We start from the raw sequence: 14,178 nt of genomic DNA, 5'->3' as shown, positions 1-14,178 counted from the left end.
AACATTTACTAATTTGGTATTCATGGTGACTTTATAGAACATGTACTACTGTGAATAACAATAATCAACTATGTAAAAATGTGTCAAAAGCATAAAAATGATTAAGCTAGAAAATTTTTTTACAAGGTCAATATCTTAATGTTTTTTTCTTTTTCTAGGTCCTTAGTGAAAGGCCAAGGGCCAATTTTTTTACGCATAAAAACTCAATGTGTCTGAAATGCTGAATTCAGTGTCATGCCAAGGCATGCCATGCAAGTAATTAATTTAAATGTGTAGTCCTTAAGAATACTATAAGAGAGTAAAAGAAACAAAAACACACAACAGGACAAAATTCTTCTTAAATTTTATTTGTGAATTCAGCAAAATAATTTCTATAAAACAAAACAGCCAAACTTTTAAATAGTATAGGATAGGCTGTATCTATTTGTAGGTATATTTGGTTTTTAAACAGGTTCCAAAATATTACACACATTCAAAATTTACCAATTCTCTTTTAAATACAGTATTAACTCACAGGTTTCTGGAATCTCAAAACAAATGTTTATTCTAAAATGGTACCTCAGAATTATATTAAATAAGCATGAGCTTATATCTTAATTAAATCTATCTAACAACAAGAGTTTTAGAATAATGAAATGACAATTCTTTCTTTGAAGTAAAATTGTGACTAAGAATTCAGTCAGACATCTTGGTGCAACGGTACTTCAAAGTACTATGGATTCTTATGATGTACACTTCACTGGGATCAGAAGAAGCAAAGTTTTAGGAACTTCACTTAATAAATTCTATGTTAAAAAAAAATCCCAAGCACACCAAATGCAATCTATTATGCTCCACACATTCTGACATACGAAAATTTTGTGTATTGCTTTTAATATTTTACAATTCCTATTATTGATATTTTGATATTCTTTAGCTCAAGAAATTGAACTATCAAACATTAAATGTGAAGAACACGTGTGCAACGAAAAACTGCTTGTCTATCACATTTTCCCCCGATTTTATATTTATTCTAGGTGTAAGAAATAAAAGCTCTTAGCAATACAGCTGTCATTCATGTAACTGTCCTCTTGGCTACACAAAGAGTGTGAAGCCATGCTAATTGTTACAGCACAAGAATAGCTTTAAAGAAGTTAGCCTAAATACCAGAATAAAAAGGTAATGAAAAATATCTAGAAATGTTACACTGCCAATTTTCCATATCAATCTTATAATTCAAAAGTGACCACCAGTCTTATATATCCAGGAAAAAAGGATTAACAAAAAACTATTGGTGTAAACTGACAAAGATGGGCTCTTTTATGTTCCCTTTTTTGGGGGGAAGTGGGTAAAGTTGATCAAACTGCACAAAGCAGACAATATCAATTGCACAATGCAGTGAACATAACAAAAAATAATTGTATGATTGTGTAGATCTGACTTGTTTTCATCAAAAAAAGTTTCTTGCTTAAGAAGTAATAGTCAGACATTAACATAGTATATGTACCTTTGTCATTTATAGATTAGGACTAGTCATTTATTACAAAACACTGTACACTTCCCCCTGCATGTGTCTTACACACTGACAAGTTGCAAATTACTGCAAACGAGAGTGAATATGCTCTGTACTCCATGTTGGTTTGGAATAGTTTATCTAGTTTTCAATACTAGCCAGGCACAGAGAAAGTTTGGACTATAAGGCCTTAGTGCGTGGTCATAAAGGAAGCAGTTAATTATGTGCTTTTCCCTGTTCCTTCATCTGAGGTGAGGATCCTTCTTCATTGACTTCATAATTTTCTTGTGTTTGTTGGCCAGTTTTCTGAGGGTTGTTCAAGTGATGTGCTGCTGGTCCTGTATATGGCTGTCCATGCACATGATTATTCTAAGGGTGAAAGAGACCAGCATTGTAACACTTTTCAGATATTAACCATTAAAAATTTAAAACATGGGGTAAATTTGGTCAAAAAGTAGACATTTTTAAACCTGGATCTTTAGGAAAAAAAAAAAAGAACTTACAATCTGATTTTTATGTTTGAAGAAAAAAAGCATATGAATAAAGTGTTTTGAGAAAGTACACACACATAAATGTAATAAATGTATTAGCTTCTGATAAAAATTCATTTCACCTCCACAGAGAATGTATTCAAGAGTCTTGGCTGGGTACGGTTGCTCTCACCTGTAATCTCAGCACTTTGGGAGGCCAAGGTGGGTGGATCACAAGGTCAGGAGTTCAAGACTAGCCTGGCCAACATAGTGAAACCCTGTCTCTACTAAAAATACAAAACTAAGCTGGGCATGGTGGCACGTGCCTGTAGTCCTAGCTACTTGGGAGGCTAAGGCAGGAGAATGGCTTGAACTTGGGATGTGGAGGTTGCAGTGAGCTGAGATCATGCCACTGCACTCCAGCTTGGGCAACAGAATCAGACTAGGTCTAAAAAAAAAGTCTTGGATGGCCAATTACTGTGCTAAGCAGAAAGGTTTTCCATGTGTTTTCCGCAGAGCAGCAACACTTGGAAATCTGTAAGAAATCCTAATTCTTGGCCAGGTGCAGGCACTCACACCTATAATCCCAGCATTCTGGGAGGCCAAGATGGGCAAATCACAAGGTCAAGAGATTGAGTCCATTCTGGCCAACATGGTGAAACTCTGTCTCCACTAAAAACACAAAAATTAGCTGGGCGTGATGGTGCTTTCCTGTAGTCCACCTAAGAGGGAGGCTGAGGCAGGAGAATTGCTTGAACCGTGGAGGCGGAGGCTGCAGTGAGCCATGACTGTGCCACTCTACTCCAGACTGGTGACAGGGTGAGACTCTCTCAGAAAAAGAAAAGGAAAAAAAAAAAAAAAAAGAAATGCCAATTCTTGAGCCCCACAATAGCCCTATAGAGTGACAATTTCTGGACCCTGTAATTGCTGTTCTCAATCACTGCATTTACATGATTATGAAGTACATTAAATTTAAGAATAAGAACCACAGCCTTAAAATGACTGCATTAGTCACATTTGTGGCTAGTCTTCCCAGAATCTTTTCCCAAATATACATGTTTTGCAAAATAATTTATTACAAAGTTTATCTGTATTTTTCCTAAGTTATATTTTTTCAGTTAACCATCTATTAAAGCCACTCAAACTGAATTTTTACTGCCACTGAATCTCAGATACTTTATGCTTTAACATTTCTTCAACTATTACTGAAATATCACACAATTTTATTAACCATAGCAAATAGCAAAAGGGGGTAGTATCTGGTTACAAAGAAAATACCACAATGGCATAATAAAACATTAACTCATTCCAACTAACCCTCTACTGATCATCTTGTCAAAGCTGTTCTAGATAATTTATTACTTTACAGTCACAGTAGATCTGTCTCCAGTCCATGTTGGTTTGGAACAGTTTATCTAGTTTTAAATACTAGCCAGCACAAAGAAAGTCTGAACTTTCAAAATATTTAAGAAAATAATAATTGAAGACCTTTTAAGTAAAGCATCAAACTGGGTTTGGGGGACAAAAATGAAAAATCCTTTTTACCTGTTGATACTGACAGCCAGGTGAATGAGGATATAATGGGGCATCTTCTGATGGAGAGGGCTCATGCTCATCTGGGGCATCCTGGTCATCTGGCTCCTAATTTTAAATATTTAAAGAGATTAAGCATTAGATTATAAAAGTAACTTCAAGTTTATATTTAATTTCCTTCATTTAGAATAAACTTTTAAAAAATGCACAAAGCTGGCCTCTTTAACATCTTTGCATTTACTGCAAATATTTTAAAATATTAAGAAACAGGCCAGGTGCAGTGGCTCATGCTTATAATCCCAGCACTTTGGGAGGCCAAGGCAGGCGGATCACTTGAGGTCAAGAGTTTGACACCAGCCTGGCCAACTTGGTGAAACCCTGTCTCTATTAAAAATAGAAGAATTAGCCAGGCATGGTGGTGGCTGCCTGTAATCCCAGGTACTCGGGAGGCTGAGGCAGGAGAATCGCTTGAACCTGAGAGGTGGAGGTTGCAGTGAGCTGATATTGTGCCATTCTGCCAGCCTAGGCAATAGGGTAAGACTCTGTCTCAAAAAAAAAAAAAAAAAAAAAAAAAAAAGACAAAAACAAACAAAAGAATATCCGAATTCTCTTAGATATGTGATTTTTAGACACCTTCACAGAAGTTTTTTCCAAAAGGAAACTCTTGCTAACTTAAGATCAAACAAATCAAGCTAACCATTAAAGCAAACAAAACTGCAACATGATTTTTTTAAGCACAATATTAATAAACATTGGCCTACACATTAAAAAAATACTTTTCTTTTTCCCATTTCTATCTGCTGTCCATTAGTGGCTTTTTTTTTTTTTTACCTCTTCTGGACAGAGTTCACAAGCTTTTGCAAGTGTCATCCTAGCACTATGTGATCTTTCTAAGAAATAACCATTTGATGTTTCATTGCTTTGTACTGGAGGAGACCAATTGTGGTAAGTATACTGAGGATTGCCAGTATATGGTCGTCTTTCAAGTTCATCTCCTAGCCATTCCACTGCCCAGGTCCATTTTCTTTTAAGATCTCCATTACCCTTCAGAAGAAAATAAAACTATTTAGAATTTAGAATGATTTTCAGTATCAGCTTAAAATGCGAATTAAAAATTTTCATGATTATTTTCTTACTTGTGACAGACGTTTCTACAAATTTATAAGAGAAAACAAAACCCTCACCTGTAAGATTTGGTAAGCAACAGGACAACTGCTAAATAGAGCTACCATACATTTTATGCACTGATACGCTCGTTTTTGATAGTGATTCTTTGAGCGCTGTATTGTATCGAACAGCCCATCTCGGTCATCTGGAATTCCTTTAAGTGCATTATGAATCCTAAAACACAAACAGATGTAAAAATTTGTGATATCCAATAGTAACTAACATTTAAGTGCCTAATTATGTGCCACTTAGTACATGTTTTTGATGTAATCATATAATCTAATTAACATTAGAGTTACTTTCCTAAGTAGGTAGGAACAAATTAAAATTAGGAACATTTAACAAATGAGAAAAGAAATACAGAGAGCACAAATAGCTTGCCAAATATTACCGATCTGGCAACTTGAGCAGCTGGTTAGCAATCTGACTTAAAAGTCTGAGATCTTGCCAAATTACCAATCCAAAATGCTTTCACTAAAATTACTAAGAACAAATTAATGACAATGATGCTACATAATTTTTCATAGTTTTTTCCTTTCTTTTTTCTTCTTTTTTTTTTTTTAAGAGATAGAATCTTGCTCTATGTCCCAGGCTGGCCTGCAGTGGCATGATCATAGTTTGTGGCTCACTGTTGCCTCAAACTCCAGAATACAACGAATACTTTCACTTCAGCCTCCCAAGTAGTTGGGATTACAGAAACACAACACTGTGTCCAGTTCACCACATTATTTCTACTAAAGCTATTAAACAGTCTTTTAAGACTACTTTAGTTAAAAAAAAACTTACTGATTGTGGAATAGTCACGTAAATTGGCAGTATAAAATTAACTTGAATTCTGATACTATAAAAACACATACATGATGCGTAAAGCAATTTTCACTGACAATGAAAAAATCTGCCTGATTTGCTAATGATTAATTATTTTATTTCAGGACTGCCTAACTACAACATATTTAGACAGCCAAATGTTCCCTGTTTCTCCTTAATAGTCAATTTAAAAACTTGCAAAGGGGCCGGGCGCGGTGGCTCAAGCCTGTAATCCCAGCACTTTGGGAGGCCAAGACGGGCGGATCACGAGGTCAGGAGATCGAGGCCATCCTGGCTAACCCGGTGAAACCCCGTCTCTACTAAAAAATACAAAAAACTAGCCGGGCGAGGTGGTGGGCGCCTGTAGTCCCAGCTACTCGGGAGGCTGAGGCAGGAGAATGGCGTAAACCTGCGGAGGTCGGAGCTTGCAGTGAGCTCATGCCTGTAATTCCAGCACTTTGGGAGGCCACGGTGGGTGGATCACTTGAAGTCAGGAGTTCGAGATCAACCTGACCAACAACGTGAAACCCCGTCTCTACTAAAAATGCAAAAACTAGCTGGACATAGTGGCACATATGTGTAATCTCAGCTACCTGGGAGGCTGAGGTTGCAGTGAGTGGAGATCACCCCACTGCAATCCAGCCTAGGCAAGAAGAGCAAAACTGTCTCAAAAAAAAGTTACAAACAAAAATATGCTTGCTTTCTTTTGTGTCATTACCTACACAGAAAAATAACTTGAATTTCTTTTATCTCTATACCATGTATCTTACTTAACAAAGTATTTTTGGGCCGGGCGCGGTGGCTCAAGCCTGTAATCCCAGCACTTTGGGAGGCCGAGACGGGCGGATCACGAGGTGAGGAGATCGAGACCATCCTGGCTAACCCGGTGAAACCCTGTCTCCACTAAAAAAATTACAAAAAAAAAAACTAGCCGGGCGAGGTGGCGGGCGCCTGTAGTCCCAGCTACTCGGGAGGCTGAGGCAGGAGAATGGCGTAAACCCGGGAGGCGGAGCTTGCAGTGAGCTGAGATCCGGCCACTGCACTCCAGCCCGGGCTACCGAGCAAGACTCCGTCTCAAAAAAAAAAAAACAAAAAAAAACAAAGTATTTTTATATTCCACGTCAGATGTCAGGTGTTTTTGCTTGCTTCAGAGACATTTATAATATAAATTTTGTTTGAAAAGGGCAAATTTTGAAATCTAATCATTTCAGACAAAAAATAACATGGGTACACTTCCTCCAACACTTATGACATATATATTCCATTTTCTTATTCTCTTACAAGTTTATAATGAAGTGATAATAACAGTGCTTGGCACAGGCACACAGCAGATGTTGATATATATCTATTGAATACTGTTTATTGAACAAACTCAATATTCATTATACAAAACATTTCAAGCTTATGTTCATAAGCACAATATTTTGTACAAAATCCACTATTTTTCAACATTAATCCAACATGTGTACCTTTACTATAATCATTTCCTTGGATGAGACAAGAAGGCTAAAAATGTGATTTAGCTAAATTTAGAGCAACTACAAGATGTACATAGTTGGCTGGGTGCAACTATGTACACCTTGTATATGTGTAATTCTAGCTCACACACGTAATTCCAGCACTTTGGGAGGCCCAGGCAGGCGGATCACGAGGTCAGGAAATCTAGACCGACCTGGCCAACATGGTGAAACCCTGTCTCTACTAAAATACAAAAAATTAGCTGGGTGTGGTGGCACATGCCTGTAGTCCCAGCTACTAGGGAAGCTGAGGCAGGAGAATTGCTTGAACCTGGGAGACGGAGGTTGCAGTGAGATGAGACTATGCCACTGCATTCCATCCTGGTGACAAAGCAAGAAAGAGTCTCAAAAAAAAAAAAGAAAAGAAAAGAAAAAGAAAAATTAAAAAAGAAATCACATAGCAAACAATATTTGTCTATAAATTCTTCCAAACACAGTAAAACCTTTTTAAGAAATAAAAAATTAGAACGCATTAAAACAAATGGGATCTAATATAAAACATTACTGATCTAATGCCACTTTTACATTATTTGATCTGCTTGATGATGGACTGAACCACAATTTGAGAATTTTAATTGTTGAAATCTAATATTTTCAGTTCTCCAAAATTCACAATTACAATGATTTACCTTTAAGTACTGTGTTCTGCAGCTTTGTAATAAATGTGTTTTCAGGTTATTTTGCTTATTATTATGTCTAATGGGTGTGTTTGTGTGCATGTGTGTGTATGTTTGTGTGCGTGTGCGTGTTGTTTGTGTGTGTTCCTAAAACAAGCTAGTATATTGATTCTCAAGAGGAGAAGAGTTAGAATTTTCAGGCAGAGTTAGGCAACTAATTCTATGGTATAATTCTTAAGACTGATTTTACTGAAAAGAACACAATTGAGGATTCTAGGCGTATGTTTACAGACCTGTTAGTAGCATAATCTCAGTTCTGAAAAACTACTACTCTGATTTCTTATATACTAATAAAACTACTTAGAGGAGATAATTCTAGAAAAAGTACCTCATAATCTTAAAATATTAACAGAATTTAAGGAGGTATCAAAAGCCTTACTGGGTTCCTTAAAAAAATAAAAACAGTAAATGGAAGACAAAACCTAACATTAAGTATGAAAGTAGAACATTAAGAGAAAAGAATGCAATGGAGAAATAGCAACAGCTCTGATCTGCAGCTCCCACTGTAACTGATGCAGAAGATGGGTGATTTCTGAATTTCCAACTGAAGTACCTGGTTCATCTCACTAGGACTGAGTGGACAGTGGGTGCTGCCCACGGAGAGTGAGCCAAAGCAGGGCAGGGTGTCACCTCACCTGGGAAGCTCAAGATGTCTGGGGATTTCCCTTTCTTAGTCAAGGGGAGCCGTGACAGACTGTACCTGGAAAAATGGGATACTCCCACCCAAATACTGTGCTTTTCCCAAGGTCTTAGCAACTGGCAGACAACGAGATTCTCTCCCATGCCTGGCTTGGTGGGTGCCACATCCACAGAGCCTTGCTCATGGCTAGCGCAGCAGTGTGAGATTGAACTGCGAGACAGCAGCCTGGCTGGGGAAGGGGTGTCCTCCATTGCTGAGGCTTGAGTAGGTAAACAAAGCAGCCAGGAAGCCTCAACTGCTTCTGCCCGCTGGCTCCACCCACCACAGCTCAGCAAGGTCTACTGCCTCTAGACTCCACCTCTGTGGGCAGGGCTTGGCAGAACAAAAGGCAGCAGACAACTTCTGCAGACTTAAATATCCCTGTCTGACAGCTCTGAAGAGAGCAGTGGTTCTCCCAACATGGTGTTTAAGCTCTGAGAACAGACCAACTGCCTCCTCAAGTAAGTCCCTGACAGCCATGTAGCCTAACTGGGAGACACCTCCCAGTAGGGGCCGACAGACACCTCATATAGGTGGGTGGCCCTATGGGACGAAGCTTCCAGAAGAAGGATCAGGCAGCAATATTTGCTGTTCTGCAGCCTCCGCTGGTGACACTCAGGCAAACAGGGTCCGGAGGGACCTCCAGCAAAGTCCAACTGACCTGCAGCTGAGGAACCTGTTAGAAAGAAAACTAACAAAAGAAAGGAATAGCATCAACATGAACAAAAAGGACATCCACACCAAAACTCCATCTATAGGTCACCAAAGACCAAAGGTAGATAAAACCACAGATAGGGAGTAACCAGAGCAGAAAATCAGAGTGCCTCTTCTCCTCAAAAGGATCGCAGCTCCTTGCCAGCAATAGAACAAAGCTGGATAGAGAATGACTCTGACAAGTTGACAGAGGTAGGCTTCAGAAGGTAGGTAATAACAAACTTCTGCAAGCTAAGGGAGCATGTTCGAAATCATTGCAAGGAAGCTAAAAACCTTGAAAAAAGGTTAGACAAATGGCTAACTAGAATTAACAGTGAAAACCTTAAATGAACTGATGAAGCTGAAAACCATGGCATGAGAACTTTATGACCCACGCACAAGCTTCAACAGCTGACTGGATCAAGTGGAAGAAAGAGTATCTGTGACTGAAGATCAAATTAATGAAATAAAGCAAGAAGAAAAGATTAGAGAAAAAAGAGTAAAAAGAAATGAACAAAGTCTCCAAGAAATATGGGACTATGGGAAAATACCAAATCTACGTTTGATTGCTGTACACTTGAAAGTGATGGGAGAACGGAACCAAGTTGGAAAATACTCTTCAGGATATTATCCAGGAGAACTTCCCCAGCCTAGCAAGGCAGGCCAACATTCAAATTCAGGAAATACAGAGAACACCACAAAGATACTCCTCAAGAACAGCAACCCCAAGAATGTAACTGTCAGATTCACCAAGGGTAAAATGAAGGAACAAATGTTAAGGGAATCCTTAAGGTCGAGTTAACCACAAAGGGAAGCCCATCAGATTAACGGCAGATCTCTTGGCAAAAACCCTACAAACCAGAAGACAGCAGGGACAATATTCAACATTCTTAAAGAAAATAATTTTCAACCCAGAATTTCATACCCAGACAAACTAAGCTTCATAAGTGAAGGTGAATAAAATCCTTTATAGACAGGCAAATGCTGACAGATTTTGTCACCACCAGGCCAGTCTCATAAAAGCTCCTGAAGGAAACACTAAACATGGAAAGAAACAACCGGTACCAGCCACTGCAAAAACATGCCAAATTGTAAAGACCATCAAAGGCTAGGAAGAAACTGCATCAATTAATTGGCAGAATAACCAGGTAACATGATAATGACAGGATCAAATCCACACCTAACAATATTAACCTTAAATGTAAATAGGCTAAATGCCCCAAGTAAAAGACACAGTCTGGCAAAATGGAGATAGTCAAGACCCATTGGTGTGCTGCATTCAGAAACCCCATCGCACATGCAAAGACATGCACAGGCTCAAAATAAAGGGATGGAGGAAGGCCTACCAAGCAAATGGAAAGCAAAAAAAAAAAAAAAAAAAAAAAGAAAAGAAAAAAAGCAGGGGTTGCAGTCCTAGTCTCTGATAAAACAGAAACTTTAAACCAACAAAGATCAAAAGAGACAAAGAAGGGCACTACATAATGGTAATGGGATCAATTCAACAAGAAGAGCTAACTATTATAAACATAAATGCACCCAATATAGGAGCACCCAGATTCATAAAGCAAGTCTTTAGAGACCTACAAAGAGACTTAGACTCCCACACAATAATAATGGGAGACTTTAACACCCCACTGTCGATACTAGAAAGATCACAAGACAGAAGGTTAACAAGGATATCCAAGACATGAAATCAGCTCTTTAACAAGCAGACCTAATAGACATCTAGAGAACTCTCCACCCCAAATCAACAAAATAGACATTCTTCTCAGCACCACATCACACTTATTCTAAAATTAACCACATAGTTGGAAGCAGAGCACTCCTCAGCAAATGTAAAAGAACAGAAATCACAACAAACTGTCTCTCAGACCGCAGTGCAATCAAATTAGAACTCAGGATTAAGAAACTCAATCTAAACCAAACAACTACACGGAAACTGAACAACCTGCTCCTGAATGACCACTGCATAAATAACGAAATGAAGGCAGAAATAAAAATGTTTTCTGAAACAAATGAGAACAAAGATACAACATACCAGAATCTCTGGGACACATTTAAAGCAGTGTGTAGAGGTAAATTTGTAGCACTAAATGCCCACAAGAGAAAGCAGGAAAGTTCTAAAATCGACACCCTAACATCACAATTAAAAGAACTAGAGAAGCAAGAGCAAACACACTCAAAAGCTAGCAGAAGGCAAGAAATATCTAAGATCACAGCAGAACTGAAAGTGATAAAGACACAAAAAGCCCTTCGAAAAAAATCAGTGAGTCCAGGAGCTGATTTTTTGAAAAGATCAACAAAACAGACCACTAGCAAGACTAACAAAGAAGAAAAGAGAGAAGAATCAAATAGACACAATAAAAAGTGATGAAGGGCATATCACCACTGATCCCACAGAAATACAAACTACCATCAGAGAATACTATGAACACCTCTACGCACAGAAACTAGAAAGTCTAGAAGAAATGAATAAATTCCTGGACACCCTACACTCTCCCAAGACTAAACCAGGAAGAAGTTGAATCCCTGAATAGACCAATAACAGGCTCTGAAATTGATGGAATAATTAATAGCCTCCCAACCGAAAAAAGTCCAGGATTAGACGAATTCACAGCCAAATTCTATCAGAGGTACAAAGAGGAGCCGGTACCATTCCTTCTGAAATTATTCCAATCAATAGAAAAAGGGGGAATCCTCCTTAACTCATTTTATGAGGCCAACATCATTATGATACAAAAGCCTGGCAGACACATAATAAAGAGACTTTTAGACCAATATCTGTGATGAACATTGACGTGGAAATACTCAAGAAAATAGTGGCAAACCAAATACAGCAGTACATCCAAAAGCTTATCCACCCCGATCAGGTTGGCTTCATCCCTGGGATGCAAGGCTGGTAAAACATATGCAAATCAATAAACATAATCCATCATATAAACAGAACCAATGACAAAAACCACATGATAATCTCAGTAATTGCAGAAAAGGCCTTCAACAAAATTCAACAGCCCTTCATGCTAAAAACTCTCAATAAACTAGGTATTGATGGAACATATCTCAAAATAATAAGAGCTATTTATGACAAACCCACAGCCAATATCATACTGAATGGGCAAACACTGGAAGCATTCCCTTTGAAAACCGGCACAAGACAAGGATGCCCTGTCTCACATCCTATTCAATATAGTGTTCGAAGTTATGGCGAGGGCAATCAGGCAAGACAAAGAAATAAACGGTATTCAGTTAGGAAATGATGAAGCCAAATTGTCCCTGTTTGCAGATGACATGATTTTATGTTTAGAAAACCCCATTATCTCAGCCCCAAACCTCCTTAAGCTGATAAGCAACTTGAGCAAAGTCTCAGGATACAAAATCAATGAGCAAAAATCAAAAGCATTCCTATACACTAATAACAGACAGACAGCCAAATCATGAGTGAATTCCCATTCACAATTGCTACAAAGAGAATAAAATACCTAGGAACCCCACTTACAAGGGATGTGAAGGACCTCTTCAAGGAGAACACACCATTGCTCAACAAAATAAAAGAGAACACAAACAAATGGAAGAACATTCCATGTTCATGGACAGGAAGAATCAATATCATGTAAATGGCCATACTGCCCAAGGTTATTTATAGATTCAATGCCATCCCACTAAGCTACCAATGACTTTCTTCACAGAATCGGAAAAAACTACTTTAAAGTTCATATGGAACCAAAGAAGAGCCCGCATTGCCAAGACAATCCTAAGCAAAAAGAACAAAGCTGGAGGCATCACGTTACCTGACTTCAAACTATACTACAAGGCTATAGTAACCAAAACAGCATGGTATTGGTACCAAAACAAATATATAGGCAAGTGCAACAGAACAGAGACCTCACAAATAGCCCCATACAACTACAACTATCTGATCTTTAACAAACCTGACAAAAACAAGAAACGTGGAAAGGATTCCCTATTTAATAAATGGTGCTGGGAAAACTGGCTAACCCTATGTAGAAAGCTGAAACTGGATCCCTTCCTTACACCTTACACAAAAATTAATTCAAGATGGATTAAAGACTTAAATGTTAGACCTAAAACCATAAAAACCCTAGAAGAAAACCTAGGTAATACCATTCAGGAGATAGGCAAGAGAAGGACTTCATGACTAAAACACCAAAAGCAATGGCAACTAAAGTCAAAATAGACAAATGGGATCTAATTAAAGTAAAGAGCTTCTGCATGGCAGAAGAAACTACCATCATAGTGAACAGGCAACCTACAGAATGGGAGAAAATTTTTGCAATCTACCTATCGACAAAGGGCTAATATCCAGAATCTACAAAGAATTCAAATAAATTTACAAGAAAAAAACCACCCCATCAAGAAGTGGGCAAAGGATATGAACAACACTTCTCAAAAGAAGACATTTATGCAGCCGACACATACATGAAAAAATGCTCATCATCCTTCGCCATCAGAGAAATGCAAATCAAAACCACAATGAGATACCATCTCATACCAGTTAGAATGGCAATCATTAAAAAGTCAGGAAACAACAGATGCTGGAGAGGATGTGGAAAAACACAAATGCTTTTATACTGTTGGGAGGAGCGTAAATTAGTTTAACCATTGTGGAAGACAGTGTGGCAATTCCTCAAGGATCTAGAACTAGAAATACCATTTGATTCAGTGATCCCATTACTGGGTATGTACCCAAAGGATTATAAATCATGCTACTATAAAGACACATGCACTATTCACAATAGCAAAGACTTGGAACCAACCCAAGTGTCCATCAACGATAGACTCGATAAAGAAAATGTGTCACATATACACCACTGAATATTATGCAGCCACGAAAAAGTATGAGTTCATGTCCTTTGCAGGGACATGGATGCAGCTGGAAACCATCACTCTGAGGAAACTGTCACAAGGACAGAAAACCAAATACCACATGTTCTCACTCATAGGTGGGAAGTGAACAATGAGATCACTTGGACACAGGATGGGGAACATCACACACTGGGGCCTGCTGAGGGGTGGGAGCAGGGGTACGGATAGCATTAGGAGCAACACCTAATGTAAATGACAAGTTGATGGGTACAGCAAACCCACATGGTACATGTAAACCTATGTATCAAACCTGCATGTA

At 38.3% G+C, this 14,178-nt stretch overlaps 1 protein-coding gene across 21 annotated transcripts in view; it reads right to left on the bottom strand.

Moving 5' to 3' along the window:
* Positions 1–326: 326 nt before the first annotated feature.
* The window catches only part of USP9Y (ubiquitin specific peptidase 9 Y-linked), a 209,435-nt gene continuing 195,583 nt past the window's right edge, over positions 327–14,178 (bottom strand). For 18 of the 21 annotated variants that reach the window (XM_031661065.1, XM_031661067.1, XM_031661064.1 and 15 more), the window contains 4 exons: positions 4,680–4,836; positions 4,327–4,539; positions 3,508–3,603; positions 327–1,861 (listed from right to left, as the gene is read on the bottom strand). In XM_031661065.1, coding sequence (XP_031516925.1) covers positions 1,709–1,861; positions 3,508–3,603; positions 4,327–4,539; positions 4,680–4,836 — 619 coding nt within the window. In that variant the 3' untranslated portion in view covers positions 327–1,708. The remainder of the gene's footprint in view (positions 1,862–3,507; positions 3,604–4,326; positions 4,540–4,679; positions 4,837–14,178) is intronic. The other 3 variants (XM_031661073.1, XM_031661072.1, XM_031661081.1) reach the window with 3 other exon arrangements.

This window comes from Papio anubis, chromosome Y (assembly GCF_008728515.1).
Source record: "Papio anubis isolate 15944 chromosome Y, Panubis1.0, whole genome shotgun sequence".
NCBI lineage: Eukaryota > Metazoa > Chordata > Mammalia > Primates > Cercopithecidae > Papio > Papio anubis.
This window is presented reverse-complemented; position numbering and strand designations above follow the sequence as displayed.